Source organism: Pocillopora verrucosa, chromosome 1, assembly GCF_036669915.1.
Source record: "Pocillopora verrucosa isolate sample1 chromosome 1, ASM3666991v2, whole genome shotgun sequence".
Taxonomy (NCBI): domain Eukaryota; kingdom Metazoa; phylum Cnidaria; class Anthozoa; order Scleractinia; family Pocilloporidae; genus Pocillopora; species Pocillopora verrucosa.
In genome coordinates this window covers 10,959,470-10,977,171 of record NC_089312.1, presented here as the reverse complement: position 1 = coordinate 10,977,171, position 17,702 = coordinate 10,959,470, and the positions used below count along the sequence as shown (strand labels likewise).

At 35.5% G+C, this 17,702-nt stretch overlaps 2 protein-coding genes across 4 annotated transcripts; one reads left to right on the top strand and one right to left on the bottom strand.

Annotated features, from left to right (window-relative positions):
- Window positions 1-383: 383 nt before the first annotated feature.
- Window positions 384-5,616, bottom strand: LOC131774765 (golgin subfamily A member 7-like). Its single transcript, XM_059090840.2, has 5 exons — window positions 5,593-5,616; window positions 5,360-5,473; window positions 2,567-2,719; window positions 2,186-2,287; window positions 384-1,568 (listed from the first exon to the last, which is right to left on the bottom strand). Exons 1-5 carry the CDS (start codon window positions 5,605-5,607, stop codon window positions 1,530-1,532), a joined length of 423 nt encoding a protein of 140 aa, XP_058946823.1. The 5' UTR covers window positions 5,608-5,616; the 3' UTR covers window positions 384-1,529.
- A 61-nt stretch (window positions 5,617-5,677) lies between these two features.
- On the top strand, window positions 5,678-13,727 carry LOC131774769 (serine/threonine-protein phosphatase 2A 55 kDa regulatory subunit B alpha isoform). 3 transcript variants are annotated; one of them, XM_059090847.2, is made up of 9 exons: window positions 5,678-5,837; window positions 7,759-7,845; window positions 8,397-8,465; window positions 8,616-8,713; window positions 8,827-8,989; window positions 10,080-10,370; window positions 11,081-11,245; window positions 11,519-11,780; window positions 12,574-13,727. In XM_059090847.2, the coding sequence occupies exons 1-9, from the start codon at window positions 5,810-5,812 to the stop codon at window positions 12,851-12,853; spliced, it is 1,443 nt and encodes a 480-aa protein (XP_058946830.1). In that variant the 5' UTR covers window positions 5,678-5,809; the 3' UTR covers window positions 12,854-13,727. The 3 variants fall into 3 exon arrangements, with proteins under 3 accessions (XP_058946830.1, XP_058946829.1, XP_058946831.1); XM_059090846.2 differs by having other exon boundaries at window positions 7,759-7,854; XM_059090848.2 differs by lacking the exons at window positions 5,678-5,837; window positions 7,759-7,845 and adding an exon at window positions 8,122-8,303.
- The last annotated feature ends 3,975 nt before the right edge of the window (window positions 13,728-17,702 follow it).

Below are 17,702 nucleotides of genomic sequence, written 5' to 3'. Positions count from 1 at the left end.
CTGTTTGAAGTGTTTTATTTTCACGTAAAATGAATGATCGAACTTAATTATCATCCCACACAGAGACTAAGATTCGGTAGGCTCCTAGATAAAACAATGCACATCATCCCAACCCTTGAAAAACAGCAAGACAATGTCATCTCACTCACAAGCAACGTCTCACCAATCCCTTGAATGTAACCCAAATGTCTTAATTCTGAAGAAAGCATTTTAGTATGATGGCTATATTATAATCCTGCAGAACTTTATTTATCTAGCAACCTATGAAAGTAAGCAGTCTTTTAAAAGATCACCATATTCCTACTGTGAAAAACACATGACTTTTCATCGATCAAAGTTACATTTTGTTACATTTTTTGACCAAGAAAAACATGAAAATGAAATCATAAAAATAATAAACCTATTGTTTATTTCAACAATGAATTAAGAGCACCATTGAATACAATATTTGAGTTGTTTTTAACAAAAATAAATACATGTACAGATCTACCTCAATCAAGTAAAAACAAGCATGTGAACCAAAAAAATTGCCCACGCATACATGTGAACACTCCTTTTTTTGATATATCACTTTCTTCAGAAGTAACTTAACATACATTGTCTTTTGACAATACCTAGTAGATAAACATGCTTCTGAATTTCTTAGCTGATTTACTTTTAACATTTAGCATGGGTGTTTTCAGAGCATCTGGTTTCTAAGTGATGACCTTGAATGTAAATTGTGACAAATACAGATTTATTAAATTAAATATTATCCAAACAAGGAAAGGGATAACAATACTGATACACTGTCTGACTGGCATGTTCACACTTGCGAGCAATAATAATCAGGGCAGTTCTGTCCTATCACAGATGTGTTTGTGTCCTTATAAAAGGAAAATCATGCAAAATTAACCTCAGGTAGAAATAGAGAATGTGTTTTGCAAAGCTATTTTGGGTGTACAACTTTTAGATTATGTGCAGACTGGTATAATCATCACCATAGTACAGCCCTATCCATGAAGCATGCAATCATTGGTTAATGCCAATCATACACAAACATTAAACTGTTACAAGTATCACCTTTAAAATGTTATTTATCATAAGTAATGTACAGCAGAGTTCCGTTATCTTACACTCCACATCTATCGAATTTCTACTGTTTAACCATATGCACAATAATGATCATTTACTAGACTTAAATCGCTCAGAGAATAAATTGCCTAGAGAAAAGTTGAGTGTAACTTGAAATTTTCAGTGCACCTAATTGAAAGTAAACTCATTTAATTAACATATTTAATGATCAAAAATCATAACATGATCATAATTTATTTCAATGTACAAAAAGCTAAATAAAATATTGCTATTGCATGCAAACATTGGCAAAGTTTGTAAAGATTTTAGCGACTATGCCCTAAAAAATAAAGGAACAGAAGTGATTTAGGTCCTTGACTGTATCTCAGCCTTCAAGATAATACAATTTTTAACACCACCAGGATGTTGAGCTTTAGAAGATTCAAAGTGCAAGAAATCACACATTGCTTAATAGGTCACCTCTGATCTGATGAGCTAACAACCACAATTTCAATCTGTGGTAGACTGTTAAGGAATGATTCATAATAATCATGGTTTTCTTTGCAACAAATCTAGATCCTACAAGACCAGTTAATCAAACAAAGTTTAACTGTTGCTTGACGAAACCATCTCCTTAGCCATCTTCAATATAGCTAAACCTTTTACCTGAACATTTATTTTTGTTGCCAGTGTTGAAAGGGCCACAAGCTTATAGTGAAAAGACATTTATACCACTGCAATGACAGAGCCTAACTGACTAAAGGGGCTCATGTATGTATATTTATGTAAGTGTATAAATATATATATATATATTTATATTTATAATACACCTGTTTTGAAATTGTTGCAATTTGAAAAAATTTGCGAAATATGTATACCTCTTGTTTTCTCATCAAAAAGTGTCTCTTTTGTCTTATTATGTCTTTTTCCTCCCACAATATATACATCGCTCTACTCCTATGTATTGAGCACTGTCTTGTGTAAGTCAAAATTACTCTTTATATATATATATATATATATATATATATATATATACACACATACATACACACACACACACACATACACATATACACATACACTCTTGCAAGTGTATAAGCAACATAAAACATATATTTAAGTTGAAGGATACAACTCGAAGTCCCCTGTCCATGGGGTTGGTGATCATTAGTCCCCTTGGAATAAACACACTTTGGTTCTGCTCATTTATGTAATCTGCTAGTCTCTTTAAACACTGGTAAGAAAGAAGAAAAGGTTTAAAGAATTATTCACAACCACACAAAATAACTGCATGTACATATCAGTAAGTTTTACTTATCTCATATCAAGCAGTGAAAAATAAGTAGTAAAATTTGTAGGGAAAAAACAGTGCAAGTACTGTATTGCAAGTAATATAAATGGTACGTTGACTGTACTGAAAACTTTCTACTGTTACATTCTTTTTGCAAACACCCTCCCCTTTGAAACCATCATTAAAAAACCCAGATTTATTTTGAGGTATATGGTGTCTTACCTTATTGTATTGAGTTTGTATGCACATGAAAATAAGATAAGCAGTAACACAACCCAAACATCCCTCCAGGTAAGTTCTAGGTCCAACTTTTTCAGCTTCATCAAAGATTTCATTGATGTGGTTGACTGTTTGCTCAAACTGACTCCGCTCAAGCTAAAAAAAAGAAAAAGCCTTCATATCTGGAAAATACTTGTTTATGACTATATTTGCCATCTGCTAATTTGTCAAGCTATACTGATCCCAAGTGACAATTAGCTAAAAATTAGCTTTGTCACTGTTTTTGGCATTTTTGAAACTCTTAAGTTAAATGTATTGAATATCCAAACACATGTCATCAAGGGCATTCTAAAAATATACACATGCTAAGACTTGATTGAACTGCTTGATACAATAAACAAGTTGATGGTCCAGGGATTAGGAGACTGAGCATAATTTGTCACTTATGACAAAAATAGGCCATTAAGCCAGAGGAATCTCCAGAACAAGGACAAAAAGGAGGAGTTCCAAGTGAAATGCAAGACTCACAAGATGTCGAGCTTAAAAATCTCAGACAGAACATAAACAGCTTTGGCCCTACAACTCCTCATCACTATACTAAGGTTTTGCTAGGTTCTATGAATGACATGAAATTATTGCATCAAAGATGCCATACTCTCTTTTGTAATCATCTTCCTAATTTATACATGTAAGCCTCCACAACACATTTCCAAATGTCAATGATCACACATAATCTTTTATGGATCAAAACTCTTTTGAATGTACTTTAGTTCCAATTGGATAAAGAACCTCAACTATAAAAAAATTTAACTCTTTGAGAACTTGGAAAGAAATAAGGGTAACCGGACATTTTGTACAAAAGACTTTTCGCACAAGTCTTTTAGCACAAGTTTTGGACCGTTTGCACAATTCTTAGTGGTCATTTCACACAATAATTATAACTGAGAAACATCAATATAAAAGGTATACTGATTGATACTGATAAGACATTTCACCTTCACAAGATCCAACGGCGAGAACATAGACATTTATTATGTAATAACTTCCACTAGATCAAAATGCTCGTGAACACAATCACTATTCTTACTTGAAGAAAGGAGGGGTACAAATCTCTCTCTCTATGAAAATTGTAAAGAACTCCTTATTTGAATGACTACTTCTATAACTTTTCCTTTGTTGAACAAAAAACCTTTTAGTTTTGACTGTATCATCCACTACAAACATGCAAACATGACGACCCACGCTAAGGACACCATGTTGATTTCGAAAGTAACTGTCACCAGTCTTCCCTCCTTATTCACTCGCCTTCAAACAGCATTTTTATCGATCTGTAAGAGTTTCAAATAAAGCTATTGAAAACTTCATTCTTATATCTTTGTTATATAATGAAAATTGGGCATACTGGTAATATTGAAAGTGACATGTGAAGGTGAAATGTCTTATTAGTATCAATTAGTATACCTTTTATACTGATGTTTCTCATTTATAATTATTGTGCGAAATGACCGCTAAGAATTGTGCGAACGGTCCAAAACTTGTGCTAAAAGACTTGTGCGAAAAGTCTTTTGTGCGAAATGTCCTGTATTCGAAATAAGACAAGGAGACTAGTCACAGAGGCTGTTGAGATTTTGAGATTGGATAATAAGTAAAGAGGAAAGTTTTTTCTTGAGGCACCAGTACTACTTCCCCACCCCACTGAATAAGTATAATCCTTGTAGTCCCTGTCACCACTTAATAACACATACAAATAAGTAGCATGGTGATCAATTCAATACCAAGTAGACAAGAAATGAGAATAAAGAAAAATATCAACAAGGGGATTATTAGTGGGTCCAAGACCAAATACTCTAAACTAACATCATAAGAACTGTATGATAGACAGTACAGAGAGGTAATAATAAGATCTTAGGAGTGAACAGGTTTAGATATACATTTAGATGTGCTGTTTCCCTAAAAGCTGAAGTTCAAAACCCAAGTTATCTCACCAAAACAGAAATTATTGAGGATGAAATGAAGGATTACAGGTGTGATCTTGAGAGTAAAAGCATGAACCTATCAATAATTGATATTAAACAAATAATGGAACTATATGGAACATTAAATATAGGTACTATCTCCTCTATAGGTTGAAGCAAAAGTCAGAAATTCTACAAAATATAGCCAACTAAAATTTTCTTACCCCGCTTCTGAACTCTGATAAAGTGCATCATTCCAACCGATCAGATGCTACCGGTATGTTATATTGGAACTTGAACAATTTTCATGAAAACATTTTCCATGTTTTGACTCATGAAACCGTTCTCTTGAAAACATTGTAAATTTATTTCTGCACCCTAAAAAATTTCCAGGAGAGTGCATTCCCTCAGACGCCTCTAACGGCTCGCAAACTTTGAGTTAAATCATCGTTTTTCCGCGCCTTCTCTTTGCTCGTGGTCATCCATCACTAATTAAGATCATCTTTCGCGTCGACTCAGTTTCTTTAAGAGTTTGTTTACCGTGCAAGGTTAGAAATTATTGATTGCTCGCTTTCCTGAATTTGCAATAAACGAGTTTCCTCGTATTTCTAGCGAATAATTAACAGAGAAAAGTTGAAAAAAACGCCAACTTTATGTGCGTGTGTGATATTTAACAAAATAGTAGAAACAAACTTGATCGACCAGTTGACCGAACCCACAGATATACAACAAACATAAATTATACAGACTTTGTCTCGACCAGCAAATGCAGATATTACTCTGGGTAAAAAATCAAATTCATAAAAATAATATAGAGTCAAATGCACTTCCTCAGACCTACCTTTCCTTCTAATTCAGGTGGAAACTTATTTTGAAAGCGACATGCAGTTCCGCGCGAGTAGTCCCTCTGGATGAAAACTTTAACATTTCGTTTTGAGGGATCGTCGGTGGACACCTGACAGACATTTTAGTACAAGTAAAAAGATAAGTTTTTTTCTAAAGCGGCGTACGCTGTTCTAAAAAAAACCAACGTCTAAACACGTTAATCAACGATAATTCATACTGCACCCCAACCTGAGCCGTCGCCATGTTGACTTCTTCTTGTCAAAGAGCAGCCTTGCTACCAGGCCTTCCCCGTTCAAAGCTATCGGAATAATCATTGGAATATACTATTCGCGTAGAACTACGAAATTATTGGCGGAGTGAACCAGAATATTCAAGTTACCACATTCAAATGTATCTACACCCTTTGATTCGCTTTTTTTTAGACGATCGGATGATCTGAAGAACCATGCAAGTCTTGAAGGATAAGCTTCACCGTAAGTAAAACCTGCGATATTTTTTTACTGAAATCACTGTTGAGCACTAAAGTGAATTAATTATTTGCGATCTATGCTAGCGTTGTTTACATTTTAACAGGTCAAGAGCTCCAGTTTGTTTCTGCTAATAGATTCTCCGTCGAATCCGTTTGAAATTCATAAACGAGGGCAACCAATTAACGTGAAGTAGTAGATATCCTTGTAGTTTCGAGACAATAGACGTTCAAAATTGTACGACACGTTTCGCTTGTAAGGTCAACGTGCTGCGAGTCGCACCGTAATGAAGAATTTTAATCAGGTTTCATAATCGGTATACATGATGAAAGTATCAAAGCATTGGTAAACAAAGGATCACAGAAACACTCCTTTTCATTCCGCAAGCTTTGAATTTTCCCACAATCGACATGTTCATGATAGATATAAACATTTAAGCTTGTGAACAATGGCCTGAAAGTTCAACTTCGAAGATTCAAATGACGAAAAAGGAAATAAATCATTGACTTATTCTTCACTGAATTCGAGATTTTTTAATGTCATCAACCCAGAACGACGATATCGGATTGTGATTTTAAAGCCCATGTCCTCGTACAGCGTGGTACATTTCACACTTATTCCCCAATTCTACTTACAGACGGCGACTACGTGTTCACAAACCTGCTTTTGTACGTTATACTAATGAACTAAGAACCAAATACTATTGGCGTCAAGATTCAAAGCTAATTATGTAAGCTGCTAAACTGAGCACACTGATCAAAAAAAAAAAGTTGAACATTGCACGTCTTGTTTGCTGCTCCGAAATTCTAAGTTATAATGTAAACAAAGTTGACGGCACAGCAGTCGAGGAAAACCAGATGAAAGGAAGGTTTTAGAATATAAGATCTTAATTCAGTCAAACTTTCGTAAACAGTATAACAAACAGGAGGCGATCAGTTTAGCTATAATTTGCCTGCAGATCTGCGCGAGATTTGTCACGGTATTTTAAAACACGAACAAGAGAGTTCTCAGGGAGATCCTATTGTGTTCCGTGTCATTCGATGCCGCCAAAGAATAACACTCGGTAAATTCTATTGTCTACAGTGAACACTAGCCGTGGTTTATTATTTATGTTGTATTGTATGTGATAAAAAAATTATGCAAAATCAATCATTTTAACATCATTTGAACTCTGAATTAAATCGAACTCTTTCCCTTTTCGCTTTTCGCAATCGAAAGAAATATTCATAAATAAAGTGGGAAGTCAGGAAACTCGTGGTAACTGCCGAAGGACCGCCGAAAGACTGCCGGAGGACGTCGTTATTCACATTTGCTTGCGTTTCGCATTGCTTTTTCAACGCCTCTGGTGAACCAACTTGACAATACAACAACTGATAACCGTGACAAAATCCTCCGTAACGGTCTGTTCTAGATATTCAAGATCGAAATAAGTATTGAATTACAGTACCAATTTCGCGAGTTTTATTTCACCTTTTAACAGCTTTTAAAGCTCAATTGAGATTTCATTGGAGAAAAAAATCTCTCCATTTGATTTTTCATTCGAATCCGCTCTTTCGAGGTCCACAATACAATTACTACGACAAGATGTGATGTTATTATAACTTCGTGGTTCAGTTTTAATGTTCGTTTTTTTTTAATGAATTTGCGTGGAGGATCTCCGGCAAAATATTACCAGTCTTTGAGGGCAAACATCTCGCGCAATCCCCCAGGTTGTTATCTGCTAAACATACCTTACAGAACTCATTCAAAGGTCGCCAACAATTTGCTAATGAGGCTTAAAATTAAATTTTTGCCCCGAAGTATTTAAGCTTCAGAATATCTGAATTCCCTGAAATACTCTAAGTAGTGTCAAATTGAAACAATTACGACCCCATGATTACGCTCCTTCTATTTGATTTGTAACAATTACAATTTTATTATCCTGTAGATATAGGCCATCATCATAGCCCAAAGTTAAGTCACGGCGACAAGCGAAATGGGTCCAAACAAAAGAACAAGGAGGAAAAACGTAAAGGTGATAAAGGTGTGTCGATATCTTTGTTAGTGAACTCATCGGAGGAACAGTGCCTCAACCTCTCTCCGTTTTATCGGTTGAGGCTCTTTTTTAATTGCATACCCCCTTTGTTTTACTCTACGATTTTCATTTTGTTACAAAAAGTGAAGATGGAATCTTTCCCGAATCGAAACCTCTCCTAACTAGAAGGAAATTTAAAGCTTGGCGCTAAGATTTAATTTTCCATATTTGGAAAGCATACCCAAATCTGGTAATTTCGTTTTCTCTTTATTTTGACGTCACGCCTTTACGTTGAGCGGCATCCATGTTGGATTTCCTTCGCTGACATCTATGTGAGGTTGCAATCTTAGGCCATCCTGGCCTTTCATCTGTATTTGGTCTTTCTTTAGTGATAAATTCAGTTTTAAGACATCTATGTGTCGCTGTATAGGTGTATATTGCCGTTAATGCGATGGCAAGTGAGTATTTGCCGATGTCAAATACAAATCTCACATTGATATCGAAGAACTTGTCATTGTGAAGATGCTCATTATGATATTTTGTGTCTGCAGAGGATGGAGGAGAAGTACAGTGGTGCTTTTCACAGGTGAAAGGGACATTAGACGAGGATCTTACCGAAGGTAAAAGTGGCTCTAGCTTCGAACTGTTACTCGGTTAGGGATCAAGTCTGGTCTCTATGAAAGCTTAGACTAGTACTTTACGCAAGGTACAAATTTGTTCACTTGTACTTTAGAAGCAACCTCACCCGCCTACATCTTTATGATTTTCAGCTGATATAGTCTCCACTGTTGAATTTAACCACGATGGTGAGCTTCTTGCAACTGGTGATAAGGGAGGCAGGATAGTTATCTTTCAGAAAGAAGAAGCGGTAAGAATTTTTTTTAACAAATGACCGGTTGTTCAATCATTCCTGTAGGTGTTAACTGTTTTTTTCGTACTCGCTTTTCATGGTTTCACTTCTCTGTCAAATTGTTGTTCCAGCCGAAGGGATCACAGCATTATGGTGAATACAACGTGTACAGTACTTTCCAAAGTCACGAACCAGAGTTTGATTATCTTAAAAGTTTGGAGATCGAAGAGAAGATAAACAAGATCAAGTGGTTAAAGCGGCGTAACGCATCGCACTTTTTGCTTTCGACTAATGGTGGGTTTATTGTTTAATTTACTCGTTTTACCGTCATAACACCAACCGTTAATTAAGGAATAGGACTCGTGAAACTTAGATAAATGCCGGCTTGTCAGTTTCGTCCAGCTGACCTCAGATAGGTGTGTCAGCAGATAGTTTTGGTTTTGATATTGTACAGTTGTGTGGTAATAGTTCACTACGTGGGGCATATCTTATTTATCAGTCTCTTCATTAATCAAACAATTGTGTGACAGGGAAATGTTCTTGCATACAATTCACTCAGAAACCTGTTAGAATATAAACACTTGATTTCACTTTGGAATATTTGCATCCTAGAATGAAACTAGAGATAATGTGAACGTTTGAATTCTTGAGCTTTGAAAATGTTGTAGCATATATTACAGTAGAGAGACTTTCCTTACAACAGTTTCAAGCCCAAAACTAAAATCAAACTCTTTGTAGAATATTAACCCTGTAACCCCTAAGAGTGACTAGCATCCAATTTCTCCTTTCAATGTCACCCCTGAATCACTCATTAAGGCCACGAGAATAAAGGAAAGGATCACCAACTAAAGATGCTGTTGATTGTTAAACAAATTCTCCTTGTCAGTACACAGGAAATGTCTAGAAAACAGTATGGAAAATATTCCTAATAGTATTAGGGATTGAATGGTTAACCTTCAAAGCTACTTGTATTACTTGGTGTGACAAATTTATTTTAAAAGATCTGATAACAGCATAACTTCTAATCCCTTATCGCTTTCTTTCATTCTGAAATAAGCACAAGAGAAGGTTCCTTTTCAATTCATTTGTTGTAGTGTTAAAAATGTTTAAACTTACTGTGTTAGTAATAGCAGTTTACTTGGGACGATCTTTTTTTCATCACTGTTAACTTTGTTTAATGTGGTATATGTTACATTTGCTTATGCTAACTAGTTGTTGTAAAACCCTCTATGTATAGCTAAGTGGTTGTAATTTTAAAACCAGCCATCTTACTCAGTGACGTTTCAGTGTTGAACAAAGTGCTTGGCTTTGAAAATGCTTATGCTTAAACATTAATGTACATTTTCATGGATTGAAATAATTAGTTATTTTTTGGTTTTTGCAGATAAAACTGTTAAGTTGTGGAAAATTTCTGAACGGTGCTTTGCTGCAAGTAACTTCAACCTGCGAGATGACCAGGGGGTACCAAGAAATCCTGAGGATGTAACATCACTTAGAGTACCTATTTTTAAGCCCTCTGAGCTGGTAGTGGAAGCAAGTCCTAGAAGAGTATATGCCAATGCACACACATACCACATCAATTCAATATCACTGAACAGCGATGATGAGACATACCTATCAGCAGATGATTTGAGGATAAATTTGTGGCATCTGGGGATAAATGATCAGAGTTATAGTATCCTTTTCCCTTATAGAGTAACTTTTTTAGTTATGAATTTGATTACTACTTAATTGCTTATTCTCTTTCTTTTGTGCTCCACTTCAAGTTTGTATAGTAAGCAATTGTTTTTTTGTTGATGTTGTTGCAAAGTGTGCCAGGAAAACTATTTTTATTGAGAGGACATGAATTATACAAGACATGATACTTGTGTAGTTAATGGGTAAAATTCAAAGTCTTTCTAATTTTTTTTTAGTATTCATTATTGTTAGAACTGAAGTGGAACATATTGAGCTTTACCATGATTAATTGTCTGTCACATCCTGAAACCAATATCTGTCAGTTATGGACATGAGTATCTCAGTAATGTCATTGCAATGAAATGTATGGAGCCAGTTATTGGTACACAAGGCTCTGTGCATACCTTTTATCAAAAAAAGTGATGTATAGTACAAGAATAATTTTAGCAGTGTATTATGCTCCAAAGTGTAACATGACAGTGTCACAATCTTCACCCATAACATTGTGGTTGCTCAGCCATAACAGATGTTACAGGATGTGGCCTCTATTGGTAACCCCTAATTGTGTTTGTAACCAGAGAAACAGTTTATTTGTTTGTCTTCTTATCACTGTGATTTATAAAATTTTTCCTTTTTTTAGAAAGTGCATCCATTTCAATGGTAGAAATAATGAAAGTGAAACCCAAACTTTTCTTAACAGTACACAAGATATTGTTGATATCAAACCAGCAAACATGGAGGAACTCACCGAAGTTATTACTGCAGCAGAGTTTCATCCAATAGAGTGCAGCACATTTGCATACAGTAGCAGTAAAGGAACTGTCAGGCTATGTGACATGAGGCAATCAGCATTGTGTGACAGGCATACCAAAAGTGAGTTTTTATGCCTTTTCTTTGAACTTACTGTTATGGCTTCATGTTTTTATTTCTAAGAAGCTCCTGATTAAGGGTTCTGCTTTACAGGGGTATTACTGTTTAAATATTTTTTTCATGGTTGGTTGCCTTGTAAGTTCACTCACTACTGTCAGTTCTAATGTAAAAATATGGGATCTGTGGTGGCTCTGGTTAGTAGATAAGCAAAGATGTTTTCTGTAGGTCTCAATTAATGCCAATACTGGTATGAATTACCAATTATTTCTCCTGCAGTGTTTGAGGAACCAGAGGATCCTGGGGCAAGATCATTTTTCTCAGAGATCATTTCATCAATATCAGATGTAAGATTCAGCCACAGTGGCCGGTACATGTTGACACGTGACTACTTGACTGTCAAAGTATGGGATCTAAACATGGAAAGCAAACCAGTGGAGGTCTACAATGTTCATGATTACCTTAGAAGCAAGTTATGCTCACTGTATGAAAATGATTGCATCTTTGACAAGTTTGAATGTGTTTGGAATGGAAATGATGGGTAAGTTAGAGGTGATACTCTTCTTTGTAGAGGAGTTTTCTTTTTGTCCAAAATTTCAATTCATGTAATGGAGTATTGATTCTCAATAGTTTCAATTATCAGTTAAAGAACTTCTTGCTTAACTAAGGTCATTTATGCATAGGATATAAATGACAGAATCTTTATTCAAACTGTGTAAAAGAAATGGAGGGTATAGATGATTATTTAGCCAATGTACAATTCACTGACCTGGATGTCATCTTACCTTAAGTATGAATCTATCAAGTGCTTAAGATTATTCAGCTGAAAGAGTAAATTATTTCTGTTAAACTGGGTTGAACATTGAGTTTCTGTCCTCGCATAATGTATTTGAACTGCAGTAAGCTTTTTCTTACTTGTACACAGTTTTGTTTCCAAGTGTTACTTTTCATCTGGGTATTGTAAACAAGACATCTGTAGGCAACTGTGGAAACCATATGCATTATGAAAGGCTCTATTGCAATAGCCTTAACAGACACACAACTTTCCAAGTTAGGTCACGGTTTTTTTTTTACCTTAAATAACATGTGAAGGGAGACAAGGTGTTTTCAAGTACAACAGTTACTAAAATGCTAATTTAAACTTTTAATTGGTGGTTTTCCCATTGATTCTTTGTAATGGTTCAAATCATGGGGGCAGAATGACTAATGAAGTGTAAATTTTGGATTGATGCTATTTACATTTATTGTACCAATCAGTTATGTGCAAACCTAAAATTATTTGCCATTTATTTAGTTTTTTATTGATTCATTTGTTTGTTTTTTTCCATTTTCAGGTCTATAATGACGGGTTCTTACAACAACTTCTTTCACATCTTCGACAGAAATGACAAACAGGATGTTTGTTTAGAGGCATCGCGGGAGTTTAGTAAGCCACGGCAGATTTTAAAGCCTCGTCGTGTAGCGGTAACAGGAAAGCGAAAGAAAGATGATATCACAGTAGAATGCTTGGACTTTAGTCATAAGATTCTTCACACTGCTTGGCACCCACAAGAGAACATTATAGCAGTAGCAGCAACAAATAATTTGTACTTATTCCAGGAAGCCAGAACATAACTCTTGTAACTGTTTATAGGATGCTTTTTTTTTGTAATGATAACAGACAATTTTGAATTTAGGTGTATCTAAATTGATGGTATATTGTATAATGGTTTACTCAGCAATTGTTAGATAATTGTCATCAAAATTTTGAGAAAACCATGTATCCCATGGAGTTATGAAAAAATAATTTTGTCGGCATTTTGTTTAAATTTTGCATAGATTTGAGTTGCCATTAGTTCTTTCAGCCTGGACTGTTTCCTACATGTATAGCCAAACTGATTTTTTTTTTTCTTTTCTTTTTTGTCCCTTCACATTCATTAAAACTGCTCTACCTCTATTGGGAATGGGGGCGGCTCCCAAATCTTCATTTGAAAAATGATTTTCACATGTCATGTAAATATTTAAAGCATTATTTGTTAGGAAGCTTGTTGGGGGAAGCTTGTGGGAGCGTGTTTCTATTGTGTAACTTAATTAATTTTAAGAACCTGTCTTTTAACTCTTGCTCTACGTTCTGTCCAATTATTAATTTCTTATTTAAGTGAAATCTTTCCGTGTGTTCTTTTGGGTCTCTCCTATTTCTCTGGTTAAAGCAGGCTGCCTTAAAATTCCAATATAGTGCATCATTTGACTTCTCCTTTCTTGACCTTCGACGAAGTGGTGTAGTGATATCAATACCCTGAAATGGTATGCGATAAGTTTGTAAGTGCCAACACCTTTATACTTAATTTCTTAATCATTTACTGTGAACATTTTCAGAGCCTGACAAGTGTTACTGTTTCTCCTCAACAAGATCGATGATGTTTTAGCGTTAATATCTGGACTATTTAAATGGAGAATGGATATATTGATTTGTAACTGCTTATAATAAAAACAGATTTTGTTTTTATAATTATTTGTGTTCGATTTAGAGCACACATTCAGCACTTTGGCTCTCCCAAATGACAGAATGGGAGGGGCAATCGTATGGGGAAAGTCAGAGACTTCTGAAAGTAAACGCGGGGAAAATGTGAGTTTGCCTCTGTTGACGATGAAATGAGTAGGTGCACCCTTAACCTCCCTTCCCTTTCGCAGGGTGTGTTAGTATGGCAGCTATGTGGCTTTGGGCAGAAAGATCAACATACGTATCAAATTGCAGAATTACGGACATTTGCATGAAAGGGATTGCTTGATATGTGCTTCCAATCGACAATGAACCATCTCAAGACAGCAGTAGCCTGCAAACAGGCTTCCTGTCAGTTAAGAGAAGATTGGCGAAAAGGAATTGGAATTGAAGTTCTCTCACACCAGACTGTTTGGTGGGAAATAGGATGATGGCAGCAGGGCCAGCTAAGGCTCAAGATAACTCATGGATTTAACTTTATCAAAAATTAATTTTTTACACCTTTCATTCAGAATTTGGCAAACAGAAAAATGGAGCAATAAATTTTTATCAAATCTTCCCTTTTTCTCATGGGTTTGGTCAATTGAAGGTGGTTAGTGGCGGATATTTACCGAGCCGCGAAGTGGTCATATTAATATCTACCGCCAGCCACTGACGTACGGGCCTGAATTTTTTTCAGGTCCTATTTACAACTACTCGTTTCAGTAGTGTTCTTAGCTGCGAGGATCTCCTAATTTCATCTTTCCACCGCAGTGCAAATATGTGATATTTTTTATATATCTAAAATCTTCATTCACTTGGATGTTTATTTGTACCCAATTCATTGACCAGCTCCCAGTTGGCTTGTTAGCTCAATTGGTAGAGCGCTGCACCGGTATCGCAGAGGTCATGGGTTCAAATCCCGTACGGGCCTGAATTTTTTTCAGGTCCTATTTACAACTACTCGTTACTGGGATACCTGTGGTAGCCCAGTCATAAAATGCCTTTGTTTTTTTGTCGTCTTTTTTTTTTTTTTTTTTTTTGTTTTTTTCCTCCGCCACAAAATGGAAAAATTGCGCAATAGTACCCAGTGGTCATTGGGCCCTCAACACCATGACAACTAACTGTGATCCAATGAGGGTGAAGGTGTTCATATGCTGATCACGTGTCATCATGATGATGATTGACGTTGTCATGCACGGACAGGTCCGGGTCACATGACGAACACGAGATTTTTGCTTATAAAATTCTCTCGTCATTCATTACGCATTTGTTGTGGAGTTGTCGTTTAAATGATGGAGGTTCTGCGTTTTTGGGTTACGATTACTTGGAGTTTCACGGTGCAAACGGCCAAAATACTTACAGACGCCTACAGAAGTCGTATTGTTCGCGGCCAATCCACACAAAAAGATGTTATTGAGCGGTATTTATGGAACGGATTGAGTCGCGAACGCTTGAAGGCCATGAAAGCCTTATATGCTTTGATAGCCATGAAAGCCTTGTGTGCTTTGTATGCCAAGTATGGCAATGTCTTAGTTGAAAAACCTACACTTGTTGAAAAAAGAAAAATGCTAAATCTGAAACCAAAGTGCATATACTCTGTGCAATCTATTGAACAACACTACTACCGTGAGACTGAAGAACAAAAGTCTAATGGATGCAAACTGCTTGTGAAGATAGACGCCATGTTGGATTCACTTGATGCGAAGGAACGTAGCTACGATAAAAGTACGAATGGTATTAATTTCACGATCAGAAAGGTTAATCTTATGTTTTTTTTCATTGTAGCTGTATGGATATTCTTTTTTAATAAATACATGATGCAAAATCCTGTGTTTTTTGTGTTTAATGTTATTATGTTATCTCTTGTTTACGTAAAGTTGTTGATTTCTTCAACGAATGCTGCCTTGAATAGCTTCGATGAATGTAAGGTACTTGAGAAAACTGCTCAGTTATCTGTTATTGTATATGATGATAAGCTTAATGATAGCAATGATGAAACATTTTCATTAAATACAGTTTGCAACTGTAGATCTCGATACGACAAATTTGATTATTTTAATCGCCCACGTACGCATGGTATACGTGTTCGTAGTCGTGAGCCCAGCAGAATACCAAAGAAAAGAATTACACGTATTTTGAAGAAATCCAGGAAAGTAAGACGTTTATTTCGAGCCTACGTCAGAAAAAGCATACCGAAGTCTTCCCGAATGCATCTTCTTAGATATATAGTTGGTGAAAAAATATATGCACATGGAATCAGATGTGAGAATAAAGGAACAACGAAATATCCGTCTTGTGCAGTTAGGAGAAAATATCGAAAGTCTAACAAATACAGGATACTGGAAATGCGAAACCAATATCCACATGTAATAAAAAGTCCAAAGCCAAAGCAGTTGAATGCATGGAGGTCTAATTCAGTACCAAATGTTTATAAAAATCTGAATCACAGGGTAAATCATTTTAAGTCCAATCTGTCTGGGGATATAGAAAAAAACCCTGGTCCTGTTATTAATTCTACTAAAACAATTCAAGCTCCTTACAGCCAAGACAATGTGGCAATGTTTGGGTTAAATGCTGGTACACAGTGTGTAGCCATGTCACTTGCTTCCCTCATATATAACAAGAGGAATGGTATTGTATCCTCAATGGACTTGGTTAATATCATGAACATTGGAAATGAATTGTATTCTGGTCTATCTAGTCTATCCAGGCAATCCTATTTACTGTTAACAGAAGTACCTGAAATGATAATAGTGTGTGATATTACTTATCAGCTTCAATATAGTCCAAGCTATACTGGTACTATACATGGTACTTGTGAAGTACAAGATTTTAATTATTGTATGTCATTTGCTAATGCTATGGAGGCTTTGCTGGGACAAAATTATAATTCATTTCTTTTAACAATGCTTAGTACTACAGTAGGTTTTTACTGTAATGGTGATGGTAAGTTTAAGATATTTGATTCTCATGGTAGAGATCCATATGGTATGCCCCATCCTCAAGGAACTTGTGTACTGTTAGAAGTTAACACCTTAAATGAGCTGATAGACTATTTTCAAGGTCTTTATCAAAATTCAAATGTTTTATTTGAACTCAAAGGTGTACATATTAGTGAAAAACAATGTGATATGACAGACATTTCTGACCAACAGTTGTCAGCTATTCCCATCAAACCAAATCATGCAGATGCTAAAATTACAACCAATCATATTCCCTTGTTATGCTGTTGTGCCACATCTTTTTATAGCATTTGTTTTTCCATTATCAAATATTGTGGGTATTGGAATTCACAGACCCTAAATAGAATCACTGACCATGCTAACAAGTTTTATAAAGAAAAAGTCAATGGCGATAATCATCCACTGACTATCAACAATTTCCCAAGGACCCTTCAAATATATGATGCAGATATTAATATTGCCTTTAATTTGGAGAAACAAGGAATACTATGCTGTACATCACTTGGTAGCAAATTATCGCTTCAGAAGTTAATCACAGATAATGCTAAGGATAATACTGGGTTTTTAATGTGGGTTTCAAATTATTGCTTCGGCTGTATTTTTCAGCACAACAATGTGAAGACAAAAGCAAAAAGTGTTAAGTACTATATTATAAGATTCAGTCCTAAGGGCACACTTGATATATTTGAAAAAATTAATGACATAGATTTTCTTATTCAGTCATTAATGGATATTGTAAAAAAACAATTCCAGAGTAAAGATGTAGAGTATTGTATTAAATTTATATGTTGTTCATCTAATTTGTCAAATGCTGGAAGACAAAAGGTAATGGCAAAACATAAGTCTCATGGTCAGAGAGAACTAGGAGCAAAAAGGAAAAAAGAAAGCTATGCACAAATGGAACCTGCCATGAAAAAAAAAGTTTTGTCTGATAAAGCAATGTGGTACAAGTCACTGGATCCTGCAGAAAAAGGAAAGCTTTTATCTCACAGAGCTGAATGGTATAAATCACTGGATCCCAAAGAAAAAGAAAAGCTTT

Excerpts from the sequence above, each read along its gene's own strand:
- LOC131774765 (XM_059090840.2), bottom strand. Across the intron at positions 2,720-5,359 it reads CACCTGAATTAGAAGGAAAG|CTTGAGCGGAGTCAGTTTGA; the intron begins GTAGGTCTGAGG and ends TCTTTTTTTTAG. Across the intron at positions 1,569-2,185 it reads TGGACAGGGGACTTCGAGTT|ATTGAAATTGTGGTTGTTAG; the intron begins GTATCCTTCAAC and ends AGTCTACCACAG.
- LOC131774769 (XM_059090846.2), top strand. The coding sequence starts at position 5,810 with ATGCAAGTCTTGAAGGATAAGCTTCACC. Across the intron at positions 8,466-8,615 it reads AGACGAGGATCTTACCGAAG|CTGATATAGTCTCCACTGTT; the intron begins GTAAAAGTGGCT and ends TATGATTTTCAG. Across the intron at positions 10,371-11,080 it reads GATAAATGATCAGAGTTATA|ATATTGTTGATATCAAACCA; the intron begins GTATCCTTTTCC and ends ACAGTACACAAG.